Below are 20,067 nucleotides of genomic sequence, written 5' to 3' on the forward strand. Positions count from 1 at the left end.
CCATGTGGCTTCATGCTAAGAGTGCAATTAGAGCTGAACTGGTGGCTCCCAGCAGGAGCTGAGTTTGCACACCCACTGACACCTGCTTGTTTATCTGTGATTCCTTTAAAGACATATTCTGTCCACAAACTAATTGGTCCTATTACAGCCTAATTCTCCACTAGGAATAGATGCATCCCAAGCAACCAATGGGATGATATGTCAAACACATTAAAGCATCACCTCACCCCCAGCTCTAAGCCCAGCACCACCACTTTAATGATGGTCCTTATTCTCATAGGTCTTACTGACAGACATACTGGTTTTATTCTGCAACATGCTTTCACTTTTTTTTAAAATATACAGATACTGATAGATACTTCGATAGTCGTTATGGTTTTTGATTGATCATTAAATATAATTGTGTTCTGTCTGTGAATTATCAATCATATGACAGGTATGACCCCTAACTGCATTACAAGCTTAATTAATTTAAACATAAAAACCAAACATTTAGCCATCTTCAGCAACAGTGTGATGTCATAACTCTAATAATTGTGGCAGGAAAATCCTTTAATCCATACACAGACTGAAGGCAGAAAATCTGAGACTGTATTATTCCACAAGATCACTCTATTCTGATAATATAATCTTATAATCACAGTCCTGATGTTCAGTCATACGTGTGGAAAAGCTTTTTTCAGACCGTGTACAGACTGTTGTACTTTTGCACTGGTCTGAATGTCCACACTGACTCTATGCATCTCATATTCCAACAAAGTGTTCAGTGTTAAACCTTCCTCTGGATCCACTCACTCGTTTAATTCAAACCGCTATCCAACAGGGAGGCTCAGCATCTTCTGGGGATTCTGCTTTTAGGGAAGCAAAGTTGTTCACATAGTTGTGTTGAATAATCTATGAGATGGCCTGACATCTTCATGACAGACTGGCTAACAGATTATATTGTGAGCAATGACAACTATTCTGTATATATATATATATATATATATACATATATATATATATATATATATATATATATATATATATATATATATATATATATATCATTGAGGAGTAAATGATAAGTGTTTTTTAGTAGGGGTTAATTACAACTCTTAATTATATCCAAATAACTGTTATGGTTAAATCCATGCAGTTAATTATTTATCATCGTTCATCAATTATTATTATTAAAGAGAAAATCACTTTTTTTATATTCCATCATGATAATGAATGAGCGGCAGGGGGGCTGCAGACTGTTCAGAAACCTGCTAATTAATTCCCCTCACAATAGGCAGCCAATAACATCCGCTGACCTAATTCACTCTTCATCCACAGGAGAAACTCTGGAACTTTGCTGACACACCTGCTACAGAGCATGTAAATCAATACAAGACTCCACAAGTGGCATCAGCAGATACTGTTAGCAATGATGCAGCGGAGACAATTATGCTTGCACTGATGTGGAGATTAGAACAATTCCTTTACATTAAGTACAGCATGATTTGTTATTGTGAAGGACAGGGTTACACTGCGCCGGCTATGCTTCAGTACGCTTGTTTCTCACACTAAGTAGGTCAAGCCAACATTTGAAAAGTGGTTTCAGATAAAACAGATGTCTCAAATAGAAGTAATCCCCCTCTCCCTCCTTTGAGAACACTTCACTAACAAACAAAAAAAAATGTGAGAATGTGGGTTTAGCAGGCCTTTGTTGTTTTATTTGCTGTCAGATAACTAAGATCATTTGCTTTCAAGCCTCGGTTGAAAAAATAATCAGGGCGCTCTCTTTCTCTCTCTTTCTCTCTCCTGGTTTTCAGGCACCACTATCCCCCCTCTGCTGAATAGTACATCTAACAACCTCTATCTCAGCTTCAGCTCCGATATTAGTGTCTCAGCTGCTGGATTTCACCTGGAATACACAGGTACGTCTTTTTTTGTGCAGCGTTATCTCCTGCCAGCACAGTCTAAACCAAACAAAAACCTGTTTAATAATAATAATGTTTGCTTCACATTTCTTTTCAGCTATTGGTCTGGAGTCGTGCCCGGAGCCTCAGACTCCAAACTATGGCATCAGACATGGAGACAGATTCATGGTGGGAGACGTGGTGCAGTTCTCTTGTGAACAAGGCTACTCTCTACAGGTAGAACACGCATCAGCATCTGGAGCTAGAGCATTATGGATACTCACACAATAACTTACAATAAGTTTTTTAATGCAAAGCGACTGCCAGATATGTTGTAGAAATCATTAGTCTGCTCTGCTTCTCTGATGTGCCACCATTTTTGTTTTTTTTCAACCCCTGGCTGCAAACACCAAGAACTATTAAAACTGAATCAAAAGGAAACCCCCGCTCTCGGGTGGTTTTCCCAGCTCTGACTAAACACACATACGCACAACTCTGGTGTGGTTTGCACTACTGAATAATGTATGCCTGTGGTGTGGTCTTTGCAGTAATGTAGACTCACCTACCTCATGCTTCAGAGCCACATAATTAATAATATAGATGCATTGTTATTGCAGAGATTTGAGTTCAGCACTTTTAGTTGGAGATAAGCTAATAGACTGTGGTTGCTTCGTCATTTTTTTAGGGCAACGCTCATATTACCTGTATGCCTGGACCGGTTAGAAGATGGAACTACCCCGTGCCGCTGTGTCTTGGTAGGTGTTCTCTTACAGCACATCCACACATGTAATGTTGAGAATCAGTGCTGCAGAAATGCAAGCAGCCTCCGTTGCCTTTCCTTCTCTGGAAAATAAGCTGTGTGATCAATTTACTCTTCTGCGGTGAGCTTATTTTTTTTAGCATTCTGTGCAGAATATGATTAGGCTTTTAAACTGATGCAAAGCTAAGTCACACTCCTCCACAAACATGCAGAGTGTACCAAAGCATTAGCATGCACTGAGGCAAACTAGAGGAAATGAGCACTGGACACATTTGCACAATGCTAATTTATTTAAGGAGGGCATTTATTAAAGAGTCTGAATATTTTATTTAAAATGAGACAAAATGTCAGGCTAAAACATCCAGTGAGGAGCAGTGTCGTATAAAAAGAGAAGCATGTCTGCTGAGCTCAGGGAGGTCAGCCTTCTGCTTCTTTGATGTGCTGCTTGCAACACTGAGCTATTGCTTCCCTCTCTCTCTCTCTCACTGTATGTGTGTGTATGTGTGTGTATACAGCCCAGTGTGGTGGGTCTATGACAGATGTAAGTGGAGTGATTCTAAGTCCAGGTTACCCCGGCAACTACCCAAGTGGATTAGACTGCACATGGACGGTCAACTTACCTGTCGGCTTCGGTAAGAGACACTATCAACTTTCCATTAGAGGAAAAATACATGTGCAGTTCTCTTTGTGTTTGCGTGTGTGTGTGTGTGTGTGTGTGCTTCTTCTATTTACATCACTTTTTACTTGTAGACATACATTATTACACATCAATAGGTTATAACAGATGTATAAAGCAGATAGGACGTGCCTAGATATTGCTAAGCTAACACCTAATATTCTAATTGACCAGATATTCATAATATAGCAAAACAACTGTAACAGTGTCAATTGGTAAAGTCTCAGCTTTCAAATGACACCTTGTTTGTTTGTGTGACTTGAAGTAACACAGAGCTAGCAATAACCATGTGGCGAGTGTGTCGACTTTGATATGAGAATTTTATTTTGATGAGTGATAGTTGATTTGATGTGTGTAATGTGTGATGGCTTATATGTGCTTGTAGTAGAGTTTCTCCTGTTTAATTTGATATGCAATATGATTAATTTTTACATAGTTAGTACAGTGTTAAGGGGGCCGTGGGGTTGTAGGGGTTAATTGTTCGATTTATTCACTTTAATGTTTTGCTGGCCTTCATTGGTGGACTTAGTTAGGTGCTTTCTCATCTCACCTGCTCTAAACTTTGTGTTCTTTTCTCAGGTATCCATCTCCAGTTTTTAAACTTCTCCACTGAAGCAATCCATGATTACTTAGAGATCCGTAGTGGAACGCTGGAGACGGGCACGGTTATTGACCGCTTCAGCGGCCCAGTCATCCCCAAACCTCTGTTCAGCACCACCCACCAAACCAGCTTCTTTTTCCACAGTGACTATTCACAAAACAAACCAGGGTTCCACATCACCTATCAAGGTAAATGTTATTTCAACAAGTTGCCTTCCAACACCAGTGTTTACACTGATCATTTCCTGAGCAAAGAAAACAAGAGTGTGCCGCTTCTTTAGCCAACGGAAACAGAAACAGCAACTGTTGCTGATGTGGAATCTGACTGTGACGTTTCCTGACTTGCCAAAAAGATTACAGGCTGCACACAGGTCCTCAATGTGGATTATTTCCATGATGAGATGAGTTTTATATTTATTCAATGTGGCGCTAAAAGAATGTTTGAAGACTCTTATCTTTATTATGACAAATCTCGCAGATAGCCTACATTTGTTACGCCTAATTCCATTAATGTGCAAATTACCGAGGCTGATGAATAATACCTTTTATCTCTCGACAGCAGCGCTGCCAAAGTGTTTTAAAACAGGAAAATGTGAATAGAATCATCTGTATTATTTCTACCAGCACATTACGTCTAATAATATTTCTCTCAGTGACATGTCTTTCTTCAGTCAAACCCCTGACTCCTGTAACAATGCTTGGAAAGTTAGCCTGACATTTAAACGACAGATTGTTCAGTTTTAATTTTGAAAATGTTTCAGCAACATCTACACAAAACATGACAAGTAAACTGCAGCCAGGATTTACTCTGATGTTGATGTTTTGTCTAGTAAACAGACCAACGCTTTCCATGACTTTTTGCACCGCTAATACACTGAAAATCAAACGTGAATGAGCAGCTTCATACATTTTGTTTTCACTTCACCTGAAAATAATCCTCTTAAACAAAATGCTGCATGAAACGCTGTCTAGATAACCCAAAACCAAAAATGCTGCTGCTGCTTTTGGACAATTCTCTCTAATTTATGTTATTATCTCTCCAGCCTACCAGCTCCAAAGTTGCCCGGACCCTCGGCCTTTTCGAAATGGCATCGTGATTGGCACAGATTTCAGCGTCGGGATGACTGTGTCGTTTGAATGTCTGCCTGGATATTCTCTGATTGGAGAAGCGTCACTCACATGTTTACACGGAATCAGCCGGAACTGGAACCACCCACTTCCTCGATGTGAAGGTAATTGAAGCGGTCACCTCTGTGATGGGATGAGTGTTGTTCTGTGGAAGGAAAGTGCATATTGCACAATTGCAAGCATGTTAAGCTTGCAGTGGGAGAGAGGAATAAAAATGAATCTGTAAATAATTAGCAAGATGGCTGCGCCTGTTGTTTTACACTCTCCCAGCTAATTGTGGAGGTGTAATTATATTATTAAATAACATTATTCAGATTGAATTACCAATAACTGTACAGTAATCCATTTTGAATTTTAAGTTTAGGCTTTAAATGACTCCAGGAGCTTCACTGAGAACAGTGCACGCCGCTCTCAGCAGTGATAACATATTACTGATGATCAACACACCCGAATACCTGAGCAGCAGCTGAAATAAAACTGTAATGACCATTTATTAAAGGTGCTATCTGATGATCATTACATGACTGATGGAGACATTTCTGTTTTTAGTCATCCGGACAATTATTAAGCTTCACAATGGTAGCACTAATTTGCTGGTAATTGTGTTAATACTCTGTCTCACAGCTCTCTGTGGTGGCAACATCACATCCTTAAATGGAACCATTTACTCTCCGGGTCACCCTGAGGAGTACCCCAACTTCCAGGACTGTGTGTGGAGTGTCAGAGTTCCTCCTGGGCATGGCATTTATATCAACTTCACTGTGCTGAGCACCGAGCCCATATATGACTACATCACTGTCTGGTAGGTAGCTGTTTCATCCTTCAATTAGCCTGTTTTCAAACATTTCCTCTCCTTTTTTAAGTGGCACTGATCATCCTCATTATCTGCTCCTCCTCTGCTAATCTTTTCCTTCATGTCTCTGCTTCATCAAGGTTGATGTTACTAAGATTTTTTTTTATTATTATTTGACTTAATAGTCATTTAATGTGTAGCACATATTCTGAGAACGTCTGCCACACATACACATACTTTCTCTTATTAACAGGATGTCATGCTCTTTAACATTTTTTCAGAGATAGCCACTAATTGGCTAAATTCCTGCGAGTGTTACTATGACTACAGACATCTCTCCTTGAATATAAAGTTGTTCTGACATCATTTTCTTCTGGTCATGGTTTACACATTTCTCTCTCCGTCTTATATGTTACATGCTATACATTTTTCCCTTCCTTCATACCCAGCCTCAACTCTTCTCTTCATTTTTCTTCCTGAGGAGAACGGCCATCGGCAACAGCAGACATTTTGTCAATGCAGCTGTTTAAATGGTGCTCAGATACCCTGTTACATAGTTATCTTCAGGTACAAGGTGGCAGCAGAACCATAAATAGACTGTACAATCTATTTCCATGGTGACTATGCTGCTTCCTTTTTCTCTATATTTCCTTCTCTGAATCCTGCTTCCTATAAATAGGCAACAGAGTCCAACGTCACCTGGCACACAGACGTGTAGCGGCAGGGTGAATCAGGGAGAACACAACAGCAGCAGAGGAAAAGACGAGGGTTCTCAAATCATGTATTTTTAGACCAAACAGACGGACCAAATGTCTGCCGTCTTCTTTTTTTTTGTTGGTCTGTCAGGGATGTAAGCACTGTCATCCCTCCAGATATCCAGGTCCAAGCTGTACAATTATCACAATAAACAACTTCTATGTGTTTAGAAAGTCTGGCTACACAATGTACCTTTTTAACATTTTTTGATGTAGGTGGATGAGGTGAAGCGGTCTTACAGTCATAACAGCTTAGAACAATGTTTTCCCTCTAGGTTGCCAATGAATGATTATTTTAATCTCCAATTATTCTCTCACTTTTTAATAATAGTGTCCTAATTTTGACCACACAGTTCTTAAAGCTATAGTGCAGGATTTGCACATATTAATTTCCAGCCAAACACTGTGCTCATTCAGTCCATCAGGTAGCTGTATGTTCAGTAAACATCTGTATGGACTATACTGCATTGAAATTTGAATTATTTATAAAAAAGTTAAAGAGGACAACTGTAGCCATATGTTTAGCAGTCAGTTGTTTGATATAACTATGCATTCATTTTCTACACATTGAGTTAATGCAAAGTTTGATGAAGGGAATTTGACTCTCATTATTGTAGTTTTGTTGGTATTCAGACTTGTGGATGCCATTTGTGTGCAGATCTACAATATATCCAGCCAACAACATAACACTCCAACACACAGTGCAGCCGGGCCATGTGTTGCCCACCCACAGCCGATTCCAGCATGTTTCTGACCTCGCTGTCTGTCAGAAAATTGGACAAACTGCTGAACTCACACAAAGCAAAGACCGCCACCATACAAGAACTCACTAAAAACTCACAGTCTCAGTCACACAGTCGTAATGCTGGCTTCCTGTAGAGAGCACAGTGTCAGTGGTAAAGGTGTGATTTTCTCAGCGGGCACCTCAGTCCAGAGCCAGCCGACCTGACAGTCACTTAGTCTGCTAATTGGACTCATACTGGGAGGCCTACGACAGGATTTCACTGCAAGGCGTATCATATATGACACACACGTTTGCATGTTTGCAACCATAAAGCTTTCTCTGTATGTGTGGTTGGTGATTGAGGGACTCGGCAGCAATCAGCAGTGATGACTGAACTGCCCAACGTGAATCAGAGAAGGGGGATGATTTCTTACATAACCTGACAGGTATAATTAGCCTCATCCAAAAACACTTAACAGCAGGAAATAATCATTTCATTTAACTTCATGATGATACTTTTTAATCACACATAATGAGTCTGCTATTGGTTGGTCCCAGTGTGACAGCTGGTGCTGCTGTCATTAAAGGTGAAATATACCCACAACACTGCGCCGAGAGCCTGACCTGCCAGGTGACAGATCACTTCCTGTCTCTGGTAATTGTGTAACTTTTTCATGAATGCCAGGACAATATAAGCTTAGGCATCAGTAAGTCTAGGACCAGGATTCACACTTGTTATTCTTATGATCTGACAACATCTCAGTCAATATTTATGAACCTGAGCCTCCCAAAGGAAGAATAAGAGAGCCAGAGATTTGGGCTGTGTTGTTTGGTAAGTCTGAGTTTGTGAAGCTATTTTATCTAAATGAATGTTGTGACATTGTAGTTTGGATTGTTTAGAGGGAGGAAGATGGGCCCATATCCATGCACAATCACTTCGGACGCCAGCACTTTGTCACACAATGTCCATCTACATTCGCAGTCAATGGAGCAGTTCCAGTTTTGTCTCATAAATATCATAACGTCCCCTCTATCTTGGTTTCTAGCCTCAGAGGAACCATTTTCTGATCACAAATAGCCGTCTAACTGTAAGAGATGACAGCAATAATTTATTCAAATGATGTTTTAGGTGGACGTTTCTCCCACGTTGTTTTATGAAGAAAGATCGGGTCCATTTCTTTATGGCTCTTTATTGTCTGACTGCCTCCTCTTGAAACAAAGGTTTTCTATAAATGTGTGTTCATATGTGTTTCATCACAGGGATGGTCCTGATCAATCATCCCCTCAGATTGGGCAGTTTAGTGGGAACACAGCGTTGGAGTCTGTATATTCCACCTCCAACATCATCCTCATCAAATTCCACTCGGACTTCTCTGGATCCGGCTTCTTCGTCTTAAGTTATCACGGTAAGACACTGTCCACCTCAACACTCATCAAGTACAGCGCTGTCATTTGATCTTGTTTTCATCGTGATTGAGTTCTGCTCAGAGCGGCTTCCTCTGACTCGTTTTGACTGATGAAAGTTGATCTTCCACTGGAGAATTTCACTCTGTGATCCAGCTCTTTATCAGATCTATCACACCTTTATTAGCTCAGTCCTAAAGGTGCTATTGATGTTATGAAGTGAGATGATATTTGCGGCTCTGTAGAGACAACTTCTTTGGAAATTGGTCTAAGCACGAACCCGTACATGCTCAGCTTCCTCTAGTTCCTCACAGGACGCTGCAGACCACTGTGCTGCAAGATGGAAGATTGAAGCGGGCTGCCTTGCAAAGAAGGCATGATCCAAAAAATCATTGCAGCAACATTACGATCCACTTCAGCAATAACAGTATTGCTAACAATCATTCACAGCAGGGTCAACAAACAGTCTGCTCCCTGATAGAACCATGAGTTCTTCTCTTGAACGCATCCCGGAAAGGGAACGGCTCACTTCAAAAGTGACGTATAGTAATTCCTGCTATTATAGCGTAGTATGGTGAAGTGTTTCTCTCTTATACACACATACACATACACACAGTCATCTTCTTTTCACAGAGTTGTGGAGATTGTATTTTTCCTGGCCCTGAGCTGCTCCTTCTCCATTTCAAAACTGTCTATGCCATTTAGCTTTTCATTTCGTTTCAATCATTCTGCTGTGGTCCTTCAGTGCACTCAGATTTCCCTTTCAACCGCTGTTTAAGATGAAAACCAACCCACTCATCTAAAGAGTATAAAATCTGACTGTAGTATTTCTGTGTATAAGTAACTCTTGTGTTGATATCAGCAGCAGGGTAATACATAACAAAAGACGTAAAATCAGTATGCAATGTCATTTTAAGCAGATTCCAAGGAGTCTCATATTGCCCTTAAAGGTAGGGTTGGAGATTTCCGATTAGTTTGGCAGTTTCGCTTTAAAACGAAGAATATTAATCATCTGTGGAAGCTATTAAACGCTGAAAACATCAGCCAATCCTGCAAGGAGGCCCTGCACGTAGAGTTGGCTGGTTGGCTGCTCTCTTCCTGCTCTGCGCGTACCAGAGAGGTACGTGCATGATGGCCGAAGTCACGGACTGGTTTGGAGGCGTGGCTTCGGGGTGAGCTCCGAGAGAAAGGGGCGTGTGTTTACTTTCAAAATCTGGCTGACTCTCACTGAGTTTTCAAAATCTCCTACCCTACCTACCTAAGTTCTCTCACACACACATATACTGTCACACTCTTCTCCAAAGTTTCTGTTCAGGCACTCTTTAGTGAAAATATGTCAAGTTGCTTCAGAGCAGCCCACCCCCCCCCCGATTCTGAGACGGATGACACATTGTTAATGAATTTTTGTTGGCAGGTTTTAACTGTCAGCTGTCACAGTCGCACAGGAACAGCACCATCTGATGGATTCAAGTTTATTTTCAATTTCTGCTTTATTGGACGATGAGCGGCTAAAAAGTGACAGGGAAGACGGATAAAATGGAAAGAGGGTGACGCGTGGCAAGGGGTGTTAGCGTTATTTTGTCACTTCTGTCTTGTAAGACAATATTATTAGAAAATAAGAAAGGAGAGGGAGAGGCAGGGAGGCACTGTTTGAACATCTGGAGAAGATTTAAGTTGTTAATTACAGGATGAATGGGCAGCGTTTGTGACTGCTGAAATGTTCTCAAGCAGGAACTTGTCACACTGTTTCTACATTTCCTCCTCAGTGTCCTTCAGTGACCTGACTGAAATGGAGAATGTCACAGACAGCTGCTAAAATGCAAATTTATTTTGAAAATGCCAAATAAACCAGAAAAAGCAGCACCAATGCTCTGTTTGTGGATGTGTATCTGTGTCGCTTCTCTTCTATTTATTTATCTCCGGGTCAAGGTTCTGAATGCCAGCACTCCGGTGCAGACACAGGGGCCATATGGTGGTGGATAATGTTGTCATGGACATGAGACTGAGAAAGCCGATGTGACATGAATGTGGAAGTAGCTATAAAAAATGGTCTTAGAGCTTAGCGAGATCAATGACTGCTCACAGTGATCCTCTCCTCGTGCACAGATGCGTAGACATTGCTGTACACCCGAGCATACACGCACAGACATGCACACACACACACAGGCCACAGGGCTTTGATATGCATGAGAGCGGCAGATACTATTGGCAGGTCTCATTTTCATAGTCAATTTCATCCTGACTTATAGCCCTCAGCCCTCTCTCCCTCTCTCCCCTGTAGTCTTCCCCTCTCCCTGTCTGTCTCTGTCTCTCTCTCTCTCTGTTAGTGAGTGATCTACGGCCATGCAGTAATATTGATTACAGCCTTCAGCTCAGTAGCTGTGAAGTCAGTTCCTTTTTATGATTCAAGGCAGCGCTGAATGTGTGTAGCTGGCTTTTCTGACCTGACCATCTGAACTTAAAAAAAAAGTGAAGTTAAACTGATACAACCAAGATAAGAAAATATAAACCACAGCAAAACATGTCACTTCTTGCTCTTAATGACTGCAGCCTCCGCACCTCATTATAGGTACAGCAGATAATGATAATATTAAAAATGATGAAAATGCTGCCAGGGTCATCTAAGGTTTGTCGACGCTTTTCTTTTTTACATAATGTCCCTCTCTTTGTCCTCACTTCTCTCCTCTGCTATGTCTGTTCTTCTAGCCTACCAATTAAGGGTTTGCCAGCCTCCTCCTGAGGTGCCCAATGCTGACATACTGATGGAGGATGGTGAGCTGGAGATAGGTGAGTTGTCTGTCTACCTGTCATTCCACTGCGTGTCAGTGTGATGAAAGATGTAAGCTGTAGGAACTAGTCGCTAACATGGAAACAAAAATCATCAAGACTGCAGATAAACATTGCTTGGATTTAATTGTATTTTGTCATACACTTATCTAGGAGCTTTCTGCACACTTGTACATATGGATTATTTGCCCTCAGGTGACATCATCAGGTATAGGTGCCATCCTGGATTTTCATTGGTTGGTAGTGAAATTCTGACCTGTCGTCTTGGAGAAAGATTACAGATGGATTCAGCACCTCCATCATGCCAAGGTAGGTGTATATATCAACACAGAAGCTCTTCTTGACTTGATATTTTCAGCACATTAACTTGCCTGATTATGCTAATGCCCCCCCCCCCCCCCCCCCCCCCCACCCGATGTAGTTCAATGCCCCGCACATGACGTGCGGTACGACTCATCAGGCGTCATCCTGAGCCCCGGCTGGCCAGAGAGTTACCCAAACCTCCAGATGTGTTCGTGGAGCGTTACTGTAGAAAAAGGATACAATGTCACCATAACCTTTGAAAGTTTCCACACGGAGAGAGAGTTTGACGTGTTGGAGATATTTGATGGTAAAAAAAACAACAAAACACACAAATTCAGCTATGAAGTACAGTATTTAAAAATAATAACACATTTTCACTGTGCCTCTCATTGCCTTTGCCTTTCTTCCTTCTCTCTCGTCTCTTTGTCCCTCTCAGGTCCTACAGCTAACAGTCCCACTCTGGCGACACTGAGCGGTGACCTGCCAACGCCCTTCAACCTCACCACTTCCGGTCACCAGTTCCTGGTCCGCTGGTCCTCGGACCATGGCACCAACAAGAAAGGCTTCAAAATTCGCTATGTTGGTGAGTACCAAAGTATGTATCCCAACTTTATTTTACTACTACTTTATAATATAATGCATGGAAATAAGGAAAACAGAGGCAGACAGAAGAGTTAGAAAATGCACTTGGAGGAGCTGTTAAACCTCTAAGCTGTGTCAAAGTAAAGATAACTGGTACAAGCAAAGACGTACTTAAACTATCAGTAAGTTCACTTAACTTTGTGCTTTATTTATTCATCCCTAAAACACTTTTCTATCAAACTTCTGTCTGTCTCTTAAAGCAGTTTACTAAACTGCATTATGGCTTAGTTCGTAGGTTTTATGCATTCAAAGAAAGTTTGATGAGCACAGATGCTGTTTTACAGCAAGCTTTGCATTTAGACAGTCTTGCACCTGGGCCTGCTGTGTATAACTTTAGACTGTTGGGTAATGAGGCTTGAGTGCTTTATTCAAGGGCATGTTTGACAGTAACAGGGGAAGAGACGGTTTTACCTGTTCAGCCTGCTTATTCTCTCTCTATACTTTGTAGCCAGGAAGCTTCTTCTTTAACCTTTAAAACATCACTGATCTGTATGATGAATTATACACTGCAGAATAACATAAAGGCCTCCCAAGACACTCACACTCCGTAACCTTCTTTGGTAGCTGTGATTAATGTGAGCACCTGCAAACATATGTTGTGATACCAAGGTTCAACATCAACAGTGTTTTGTAAAATCAGGCCAGTGCATCACAGCTTTACCTGTGAGAATATGTCGATTATTAATATAAAGAGAAAGCCAATGATGTGTTAAAGGTTTAACAGTTTTTGTTAATGTGTTAAGTGTTAGATAATCAGCAGTAATCTAACTTAGCTCTAAGGTTAGCTTGCTTACGGACAGATACATTTCTAGTACTGTCATTTAGCAGCACCTGATTCAGTCACACTCCTGAAGCTGATCCGGCTGCTGACAAACACATTGTTTGCAAACTAGCCCTTAAAATATCATGATCTCATTATAACTTTATAATAAGTTAAGTTGTTTTTTTAATTATAAACTTAGATGTTGATTAGCATTTAATGCAGTCAGTGCTAACAGGGGGCACTGGGTTAAATTGTCAGATAGATGCTTCGTCAATATACAGCAGTCTTTGAAATAGACTGAGTCAGAAAGCCTTAATTAGCAGACTTTTCTGTATTTCCAGCCCCTCACTGAGTCATAAGTTGTGGATCGTTGTGGTTCAGAAACACTCTGGTCCTCTGTGACACCAGAGAGACCTGAAACAGGCTTGATAAATAAGATGATTAAGACCAGTTAAGAACCCGTTTCTTGGTTCTTGCACAGCATGCAGGGTTACAGGCTCCCCACCGTCCTGGACTTAACCCCTTTGGCTTAGGGACATAATGACACGGCTGCCGGTAACTCATCACATTAATAAATAAGCATCTGCCACAGATTTAGACACAGACACAGACAAGATCATCTACAAACAAGTTCAGACTGCTAGACTTGTTGCCAGGTCATTAGCAGTGGCGGTGCGATTCTCTCCTGCAGATGCCAGTGCTAAAGTAAAGACTGAAGAATCAATGTGTCTTGTTGTGTGAATGTTCCATAAAATTGCATATAGTCATTGATGGCATACTGGGCTGAGTGTCCAGCAGTGTTTGACACTTACTGTAACTAGGCATTGATTGTTGGCTGATAGAAAAGGAAGAAAGAAAGATTTTTTTGACATTCATACAGCTGGTTTAGACGGATCTCTAATTGGCTGAAAACCCTTTAAGATGTCCTGGAAAGGTATTATCACCAGTATGAATGTGGTCATTAATATTTCTACTCACAGGACTTTCTGAGTAGTAGTTTCGAGTGATGACATCCCACTCCTACACTCGTGCCTGAAATAGCAGAGCACATTTTGTGCAACACAGTTTTTCTACAGTCTGACAAAATTGCTGTCACTAACAAAGATTTTATTTTTTTTTTTTCTCAAACATGAACACCACGTTTGAAGGCATCATGTTGTGTAGTGGTTCACAGTGATAATGTTTTTAGGATTAATTATTAGAATCTCTTTTGTTCTGCCTGCTACATTAAGAGCTCTTCTTCTGTTTGTGCTGTACATTGTAGTAATGGTGTGCTGCTTGCACTCACTGTGTAGGTTTACGTTTCAGTGACAATAAACCTCCTGCTGCGGAGCCATTTCAACTCTTTGTTTTTCTACATGTGTTTCTTCCACTGCAGCTCGGTACTGCTCCACCCCCGACTCCCCGCTCCACGGCTCCATCTCCTCTCAGAGTGGCGGTCACGTTAACAGCGTGGTGAGGTGGGCGTGCGACCGAGGTTACCGTCTCATAGGCAACGCCACGGCGACCTGTCGCCGCACATCACTTGGACACCATGCGTGGGACTCTCCTGTACCTGCATGCCAAGGTGTGTTTATTCGCCTGTGATGTTTGTTACTACAAACATTTTTTCCTTTTTTATTAAAATTAGGTTAAAAATGATTAAGCAGACATGAATGGAATCATTACTTTTGTTATTTACCACTTTCATTGGAAGGCTATAATGTCAGAACACAGGATTGATCTTCATTGCTTTTGTTTTAGAGAAAGAAAATTCCATGTATATATCATATAATTATATATAATTTTACCTATACTGTTCTTTTTCATCCAATCTGTTTACTGCCTGCATATTTTCTTAGTATACACTTTGATAATTTTATATTCCTAGAGCAAATGATCTCAGCTCTGGTGCTTTTTGTAGCAAGTAAGTCAATTAAAAGAGCAAGCTGCTGTTTGATATTAAGATGTCTAATTAAGGACGCGATGGAACAAGTTCTGCAATGTTGCTGGAACAGGTTTGAATTAGATCTCTTGATTGTACGTTTTTAGCTTTGAGCTTGGCTCTGAATCCACAAAAACGATTGAAAGTACACATCCGACCCGCCTCCCTGACAGACACAGCCGTGCATTAGGGCTTCTGTGTGTGTGTGTGCGCGTCTGTTTGCCTGCTGTCTTCTTAACCAGTGCATATCTGTCCTCCCTTAGCTGTCTCATGCGGGGCACCTAAGGCTCCTATAAACGGCGGCGTTTTAGCAGCTGACTACTCAGTAGGAACAAGAGTTTCCTATTTCTGTAACGACGGGTACAGACTCTCCAGTAAAGAACTGACGTCAGCCATCTGTCAGCCCGATGGAACATGGAGCAACCACAACAAGATACCACGATGTTCTGGTTAGTAACGCATAGATGTCAGTGAACATTCCAACTGTGTGACACTAACTCTCAGTGTGTTCTTCTCTAAACAGTAAAGCTACAAATGTAAACATCTATGAATGGAAAAACTCAAAAATGAATTATTAATAGAATGGGTAAATAAATAGTCAACTGTGAGACAGGTGGCTGTACACGTTTGCATAATTACTGCTATGAGTGGCAGGCACGTTGTTATTTAATTTAAGTGATAATTATTTTCTCTGTGAGATATTTTTCAGTGGCACGGCCTCACTCAATCTCATCTTAACTGTCTGACATAATGTTCGAGTTGTGTTTGAGTTGCTTCATCCCGTCTTACGTAGAGAAGATTGAAGCAAGGCGTCTGGACTTGTAGAGTTTTCTTGAAGACGTTTCACTGCTCATCCATGCCGCTTCATCAGTTCTAACTTTTTGGTGGGGAAACACAGTTAGAACTGATGAAGCTGCTTGGATGAGCAGTGAAACGTCTTCAAGAAAACTCTACAAGTCCAGACGCCTTGCTTCAATCTTCTCTACGTATGATGACCTGGATGACTGAGAATCTTCATCAACATGTTCATCCTGTCTTTTGTCTGTCACCGTAGTGGTGGTGTGTCCCAGCATTGGGTCATTTTCTCTGGAGCATGGCCGCTGGAGGATCGTCAACGGCTCGCACTACGAGTACAGAACTCGCATCGTGTTCACCTGTGACCCTGGGTACTACAGGTTAGGCCCTGCTCACATCGAGTGCTTGCCCAACGGGGTGTGGAGCTGGAGGAACGAGAGGCCGCACTGCCAGGGTTAGTAACTAAGAGACGCGATGATGGTGATTACCACGGCAAACCGTCTGAAATTATCTCAGCAATGAGAGAGCAATTACACGTCTTTGAACATTTCAGCATTGAGACACATGTTTGTGTGTTCAGTCTTTAAAGGGCTTGTTTCTTTGAAGTGGGGATGATAAGGTACTAATGCGCGGTCCATGTATAACTGCAGTACAGGGTTGTGTTAACCAGTAGGCGGATAGTACAACCCCACTTTAGCGAAGCAGGCAGGAAGACTAATGCAAAAGGCGAGCAAGGCCACTGCAAATAGATTCATTATTTATTTTCTCAGAATTCAGAGTTTGTAAATGCAAATGTTTTACAGTAGCCCCGCTGGGTATTAACTGTTATTTTCTTCACCAAGCAGGAAAAAAAAAAAACAACTAAAAAAAACAACTTGGCAGTTGGCACCAAATTTGGCTGATAAACCGCTTTAGCTCTAGCTGCTGCACAAATTAACTTGGTGCTAAATTGGTTCACAACTGCGTTCAAATTGCTCATGTGTGTGGGTGTGTGGGTGTGTTTCAGTGATCTCCTGTGGTGAGCTGCCATCTCCACCCAATGGGAAGAAGATTGGTACTCAGACAACATTCGGTGCTTCAGCCATCTTTACCTGCGATGCCGGCTTCATGCTGGTGGGGTCGGCTGTCAGGGAGTGCCTGTCATCTGGGCTCTGGGATGGAACCGAAACACAATGTTTAGGTATGCACCTATAGAACTATTCAACCATGCAGTGTGTATTACAGTTCAACTAGACCGTTTTTTTTTTCTACTTCAATTTAATCTTAAGGACACATATGGTGCACACATACACCCCCATTAGAGGGGGAGCCGCGAAGATATTTCAAGTCAATCTAATGAGGACAGGTATCAAAGGTAGGCATGCGTCAGGCAACTCTTGTCTGGTTGCACAGCTGCTTCCCCCTGACCTTGTCCACCTCACAAGCAGAAGTATCAGGAGCAACCTTCTGCTGTGCACTCTCTGAATTCATTTGGTATCTTCTCCCTCTTTTTTTTTAATGTGAGCCAGAAAGGAAAAAGTAACTTTCTTCTGCCAGTGTGCCAGCCAGAGGTAACAGATGTTATGACATGGTGCTGTCACTTTCCCGTGAAGCCTCAGTAGAAACAGCGCTTCCCAGAATACTTCACAGGCTGAGGAGGGGGGTATGAGATGCAATTTATAAAGGAAAAGATTCAATGAGACTTAACCCAAACTGATGAGGAGGCATGATTCTGTCAAAAAAAATAAATAAATCCAGTTCTTTAAAAAGTGCTATAAACAGCATTTTCATTAAATAACTTTTCCTACAAAATACATTACTGTGCTGTTTTTTTTTAATTTAATAATTTTCATTCATCAGAATAATATCAGCTAATATACTTTTAGCTTTATTTAACAGATCCCAAAATCAACAAGCAAACAAAAGGAGGCTAAACAAACAAGACGTTTAAATTGTATTTCACTAAAACAAGATTACCGCAGCAAACATTTAGCAGAATTAAAGTAGAATACAGTAGAAAACAGTGGCCCTGCTGTTTATTTATAAGGCTTGTTGGTTCTCTTTCTCCCACACAGCAGCCATCTGCAACATGTTGAAAGTAAAATACGCATGACCCACTTGAGTGATGCCCTTTAACTCCACTAATCAACGCCTCAAATACAATGTGAAATGACAAAAGTGACACGAGGCAACCTTTTCCTTGTCTCACTCTGTTCCACTTCCTCGGCTGTCTGCAAATCGTTAGCATTTGCTGACACCATGGGACACGGTGCAGGTTTTTATCTACTGTAAAGAACCAAATCAATACTCAATCCAAAATCTCTGAGAACAGAAAATACACATTCCCGCCGGACTATGTGATTAAAGCGTCTTGTGTTAGCGTAGAGCATCAATCAGACCTCTGTGAATGAATCTGATCAGGGAGTAAAGAGACGCCCAAACCCTGTTTGCTGAGCTTTTACCAAGTCTGACTCTTTAAAAGCAAAAAGACAGCCACCTTCAACAGGAGAGTTAAAAGGTGTTGTAAAGAGCAGGAACACAGCTGTGAAAGTGGCTGCTGACCACCTGAGCCTTCATCGTAATTGAGCGCTGATCCAATTTGTGACAGAAACACTTGTATTCTTGTATTGTTTTTCCACTTTGATGTTTCAGGTTTTGGCTTTTAAAGCAGGTTGTACTGTCCAAGAAAAACAACCCAAAGAACTCAACTCGAGGGATCAATCAGTCTGTTGGGGAAACATTTGCATATCTGAGGGTTAACAAGATAGTCACAGGAAGATAGAGAAGAAAAAAAATATGCAATTTTATGACACCAGGAACAACAAGTGCCACCTGCAGCAGCAGATCAAAGATAAATACTGAGCCCCTTGTGTCTTTTTTCTTCAGCTGGCCACTGTGGTATCCCAGAAGGCATTGTGAACGGCCAGGTGATCGGGGAGAACTTTGGTTATCGAGACACGGTGGTGTATCAGTGTCTGCCCGGCTATCGGCTAATAGGCTCATCAGTTCGGATCTGTCTCCAAGACAACCAGTGGTCTGGACAGCTGCCTATCTGTATACGTAAGGAAAACACACATTTACCTCTAAACGTGTTGACTGTGATACTTTTCTCACGATAAATGAGTAGAAATCTGTGCTAAACCTGTGTTGACACACACAGAGAACCAGACTATTGTATACTAGAATATGTCGTCTTGTAAGTGTTATCCTGTTTATACTGGACTGTTTTATTTATCAGCCATCTTTTAAAGTCCTCAGAAACCAGGGACCATGTGTTAAATAATACATCACCTATACACCTCTATTAAAAAGTGTCATATTGTGGAAAAATATCAGAACATGAGCTGTCAAACACACCTGTGACTTCTGCAGTCACATGATCCAGGACTGAATGTCAGGTGTTCCACTCCCACTAGAGATAAAAGTCTGATGGTTTCTGTTCAGTGTGAAAAGGAAGACATCAAAACTTTGACACACTCTGCTGATTGCTGCTGCTCTGTAACAGAGAAACATGAATCGATATCATACAAATCATTTTGGAGGCATAGCAATGAAAAGGGATCTGAGTTTGACAAATCAAGATCTTCTATGTGATCCAGAGTTTGTAATGTGCTGCAGAAAGTCTGAAGTGAAGACTTGGTACCAGCGAAATGTGCTTATAGACATAAAATCCAATCGTTCTTTTTGGTTTGAAGTTTAACAAGGTTTTTCAGTATTAACAAGGGAGAAGAATAGCTCAAAGACAAGTTTAGCCGCCTTGAAAATAGAATAAAAACACATTGATGGTCATTGACGAATGTGTCCTTTACAGCTAGGCAGAGTCAATGGAAAATAACTAAATAATGAGTGTAGCCTTGGATATGATGGGATCTAGCACATCATTAAAAAACCCCTGCAGTCATAGGTTTGTTGTGGTTCAGTGATAATAAAAATAAGAATTCAGGGAAAACTAACTGGAAAGCATCCTTTGGGGTTTCTGTGTGTTTATGTGTGTTTGTGCAGTGTAATTATTGAACTATTTTGTAATTGTTTTTGCACCCTGTTTGTAATGAAAGTGGAGGATTTACTATGTTAGCCCCACAATTTAAATTTAAACCTCAATTTATTGCACATCAGGGCAGGGTGCTTCGTAATTGCACGCTTGGGGC

At 41.2% G+C, this 20,067-nt stretch overlaps 1 protein-coding gene across 1 annotated transcript in view; it reads left to right on the forward strand.

The window, feature by feature from the left end:
• csmd3b (CUB and Sushi multiple domains 3b) overlaps window positions 1-20,067 on the forward strand; it is a 253,514-nt gene that overhangs the window by 212,948 nt on the left and 20,499 nt on the right. Inside the window, exons 39-55 of the mRNA XM_028431853.1 lie at window positions 1,800-1,904; window positions 2,005-2,123; window positions 2,572-2,641; window positions 3,162-3,278; window positions 3,902-4,111; window positions 4,966-5,154; window positions 5,675-5,852; window positions 8,583-8,728; window positions 11,433-11,513; window positions 11,709-11,822; window positions 11,935-12,123; window positions 12,253-12,411; window positions 14,600-14,788; window positions 15,409-15,594; window positions 16,200-16,394; window positions 16,947-17,120; window positions 18,806-18,979. Coding sequence (XP_028287654.1) covers window positions 1,800-1,904; window positions 2,005-2,123; window positions 2,572-2,641; window positions 3,162-3,278; window positions 3,902-4,111; window positions 4,966-5,154; window positions 5,675-5,852; window positions 8,583-8,728; window positions 11,433-11,513; window positions 11,709-11,822; window positions 11,935-12,123; window positions 12,253-12,411; window positions 14,600-14,788; window positions 15,409-15,594; window positions 16,200-16,394; window positions 16,947-17,120; window positions 18,806-18,979 — 2,595 coding nt within the window. The remainder of the gene's footprint in view (window positions 1-1,799; window positions 1,905-2,004; window positions 2,124-2,571; window positions 2,642-3,161; window positions 3,279-3,901; window positions 4,112-4,965; window positions 5,155-5,674; window positions 5,853-8,582; window positions 8,729-11,432; window positions 11,514-11,708; window positions 11,823-11,934; window positions 12,124-12,252; window positions 12,412-14,599; window positions 14,789-15,408; window positions 15,595-16,199; window positions 16,395-16,946; window positions 17,121-18,805; window positions 18,980-20,067) is intronic.

This window comes from Parambassis ranga, chromosome 2, assembly GCF_900634625.1.
Source record: "Parambassis ranga chromosome 2, fParRan2.1, whole genome shotgun sequence".
NCBI lineage: Eukaryota > Metazoa > Chordata > Actinopteri > Ambassidae > Parambassis > Parambassis ranga.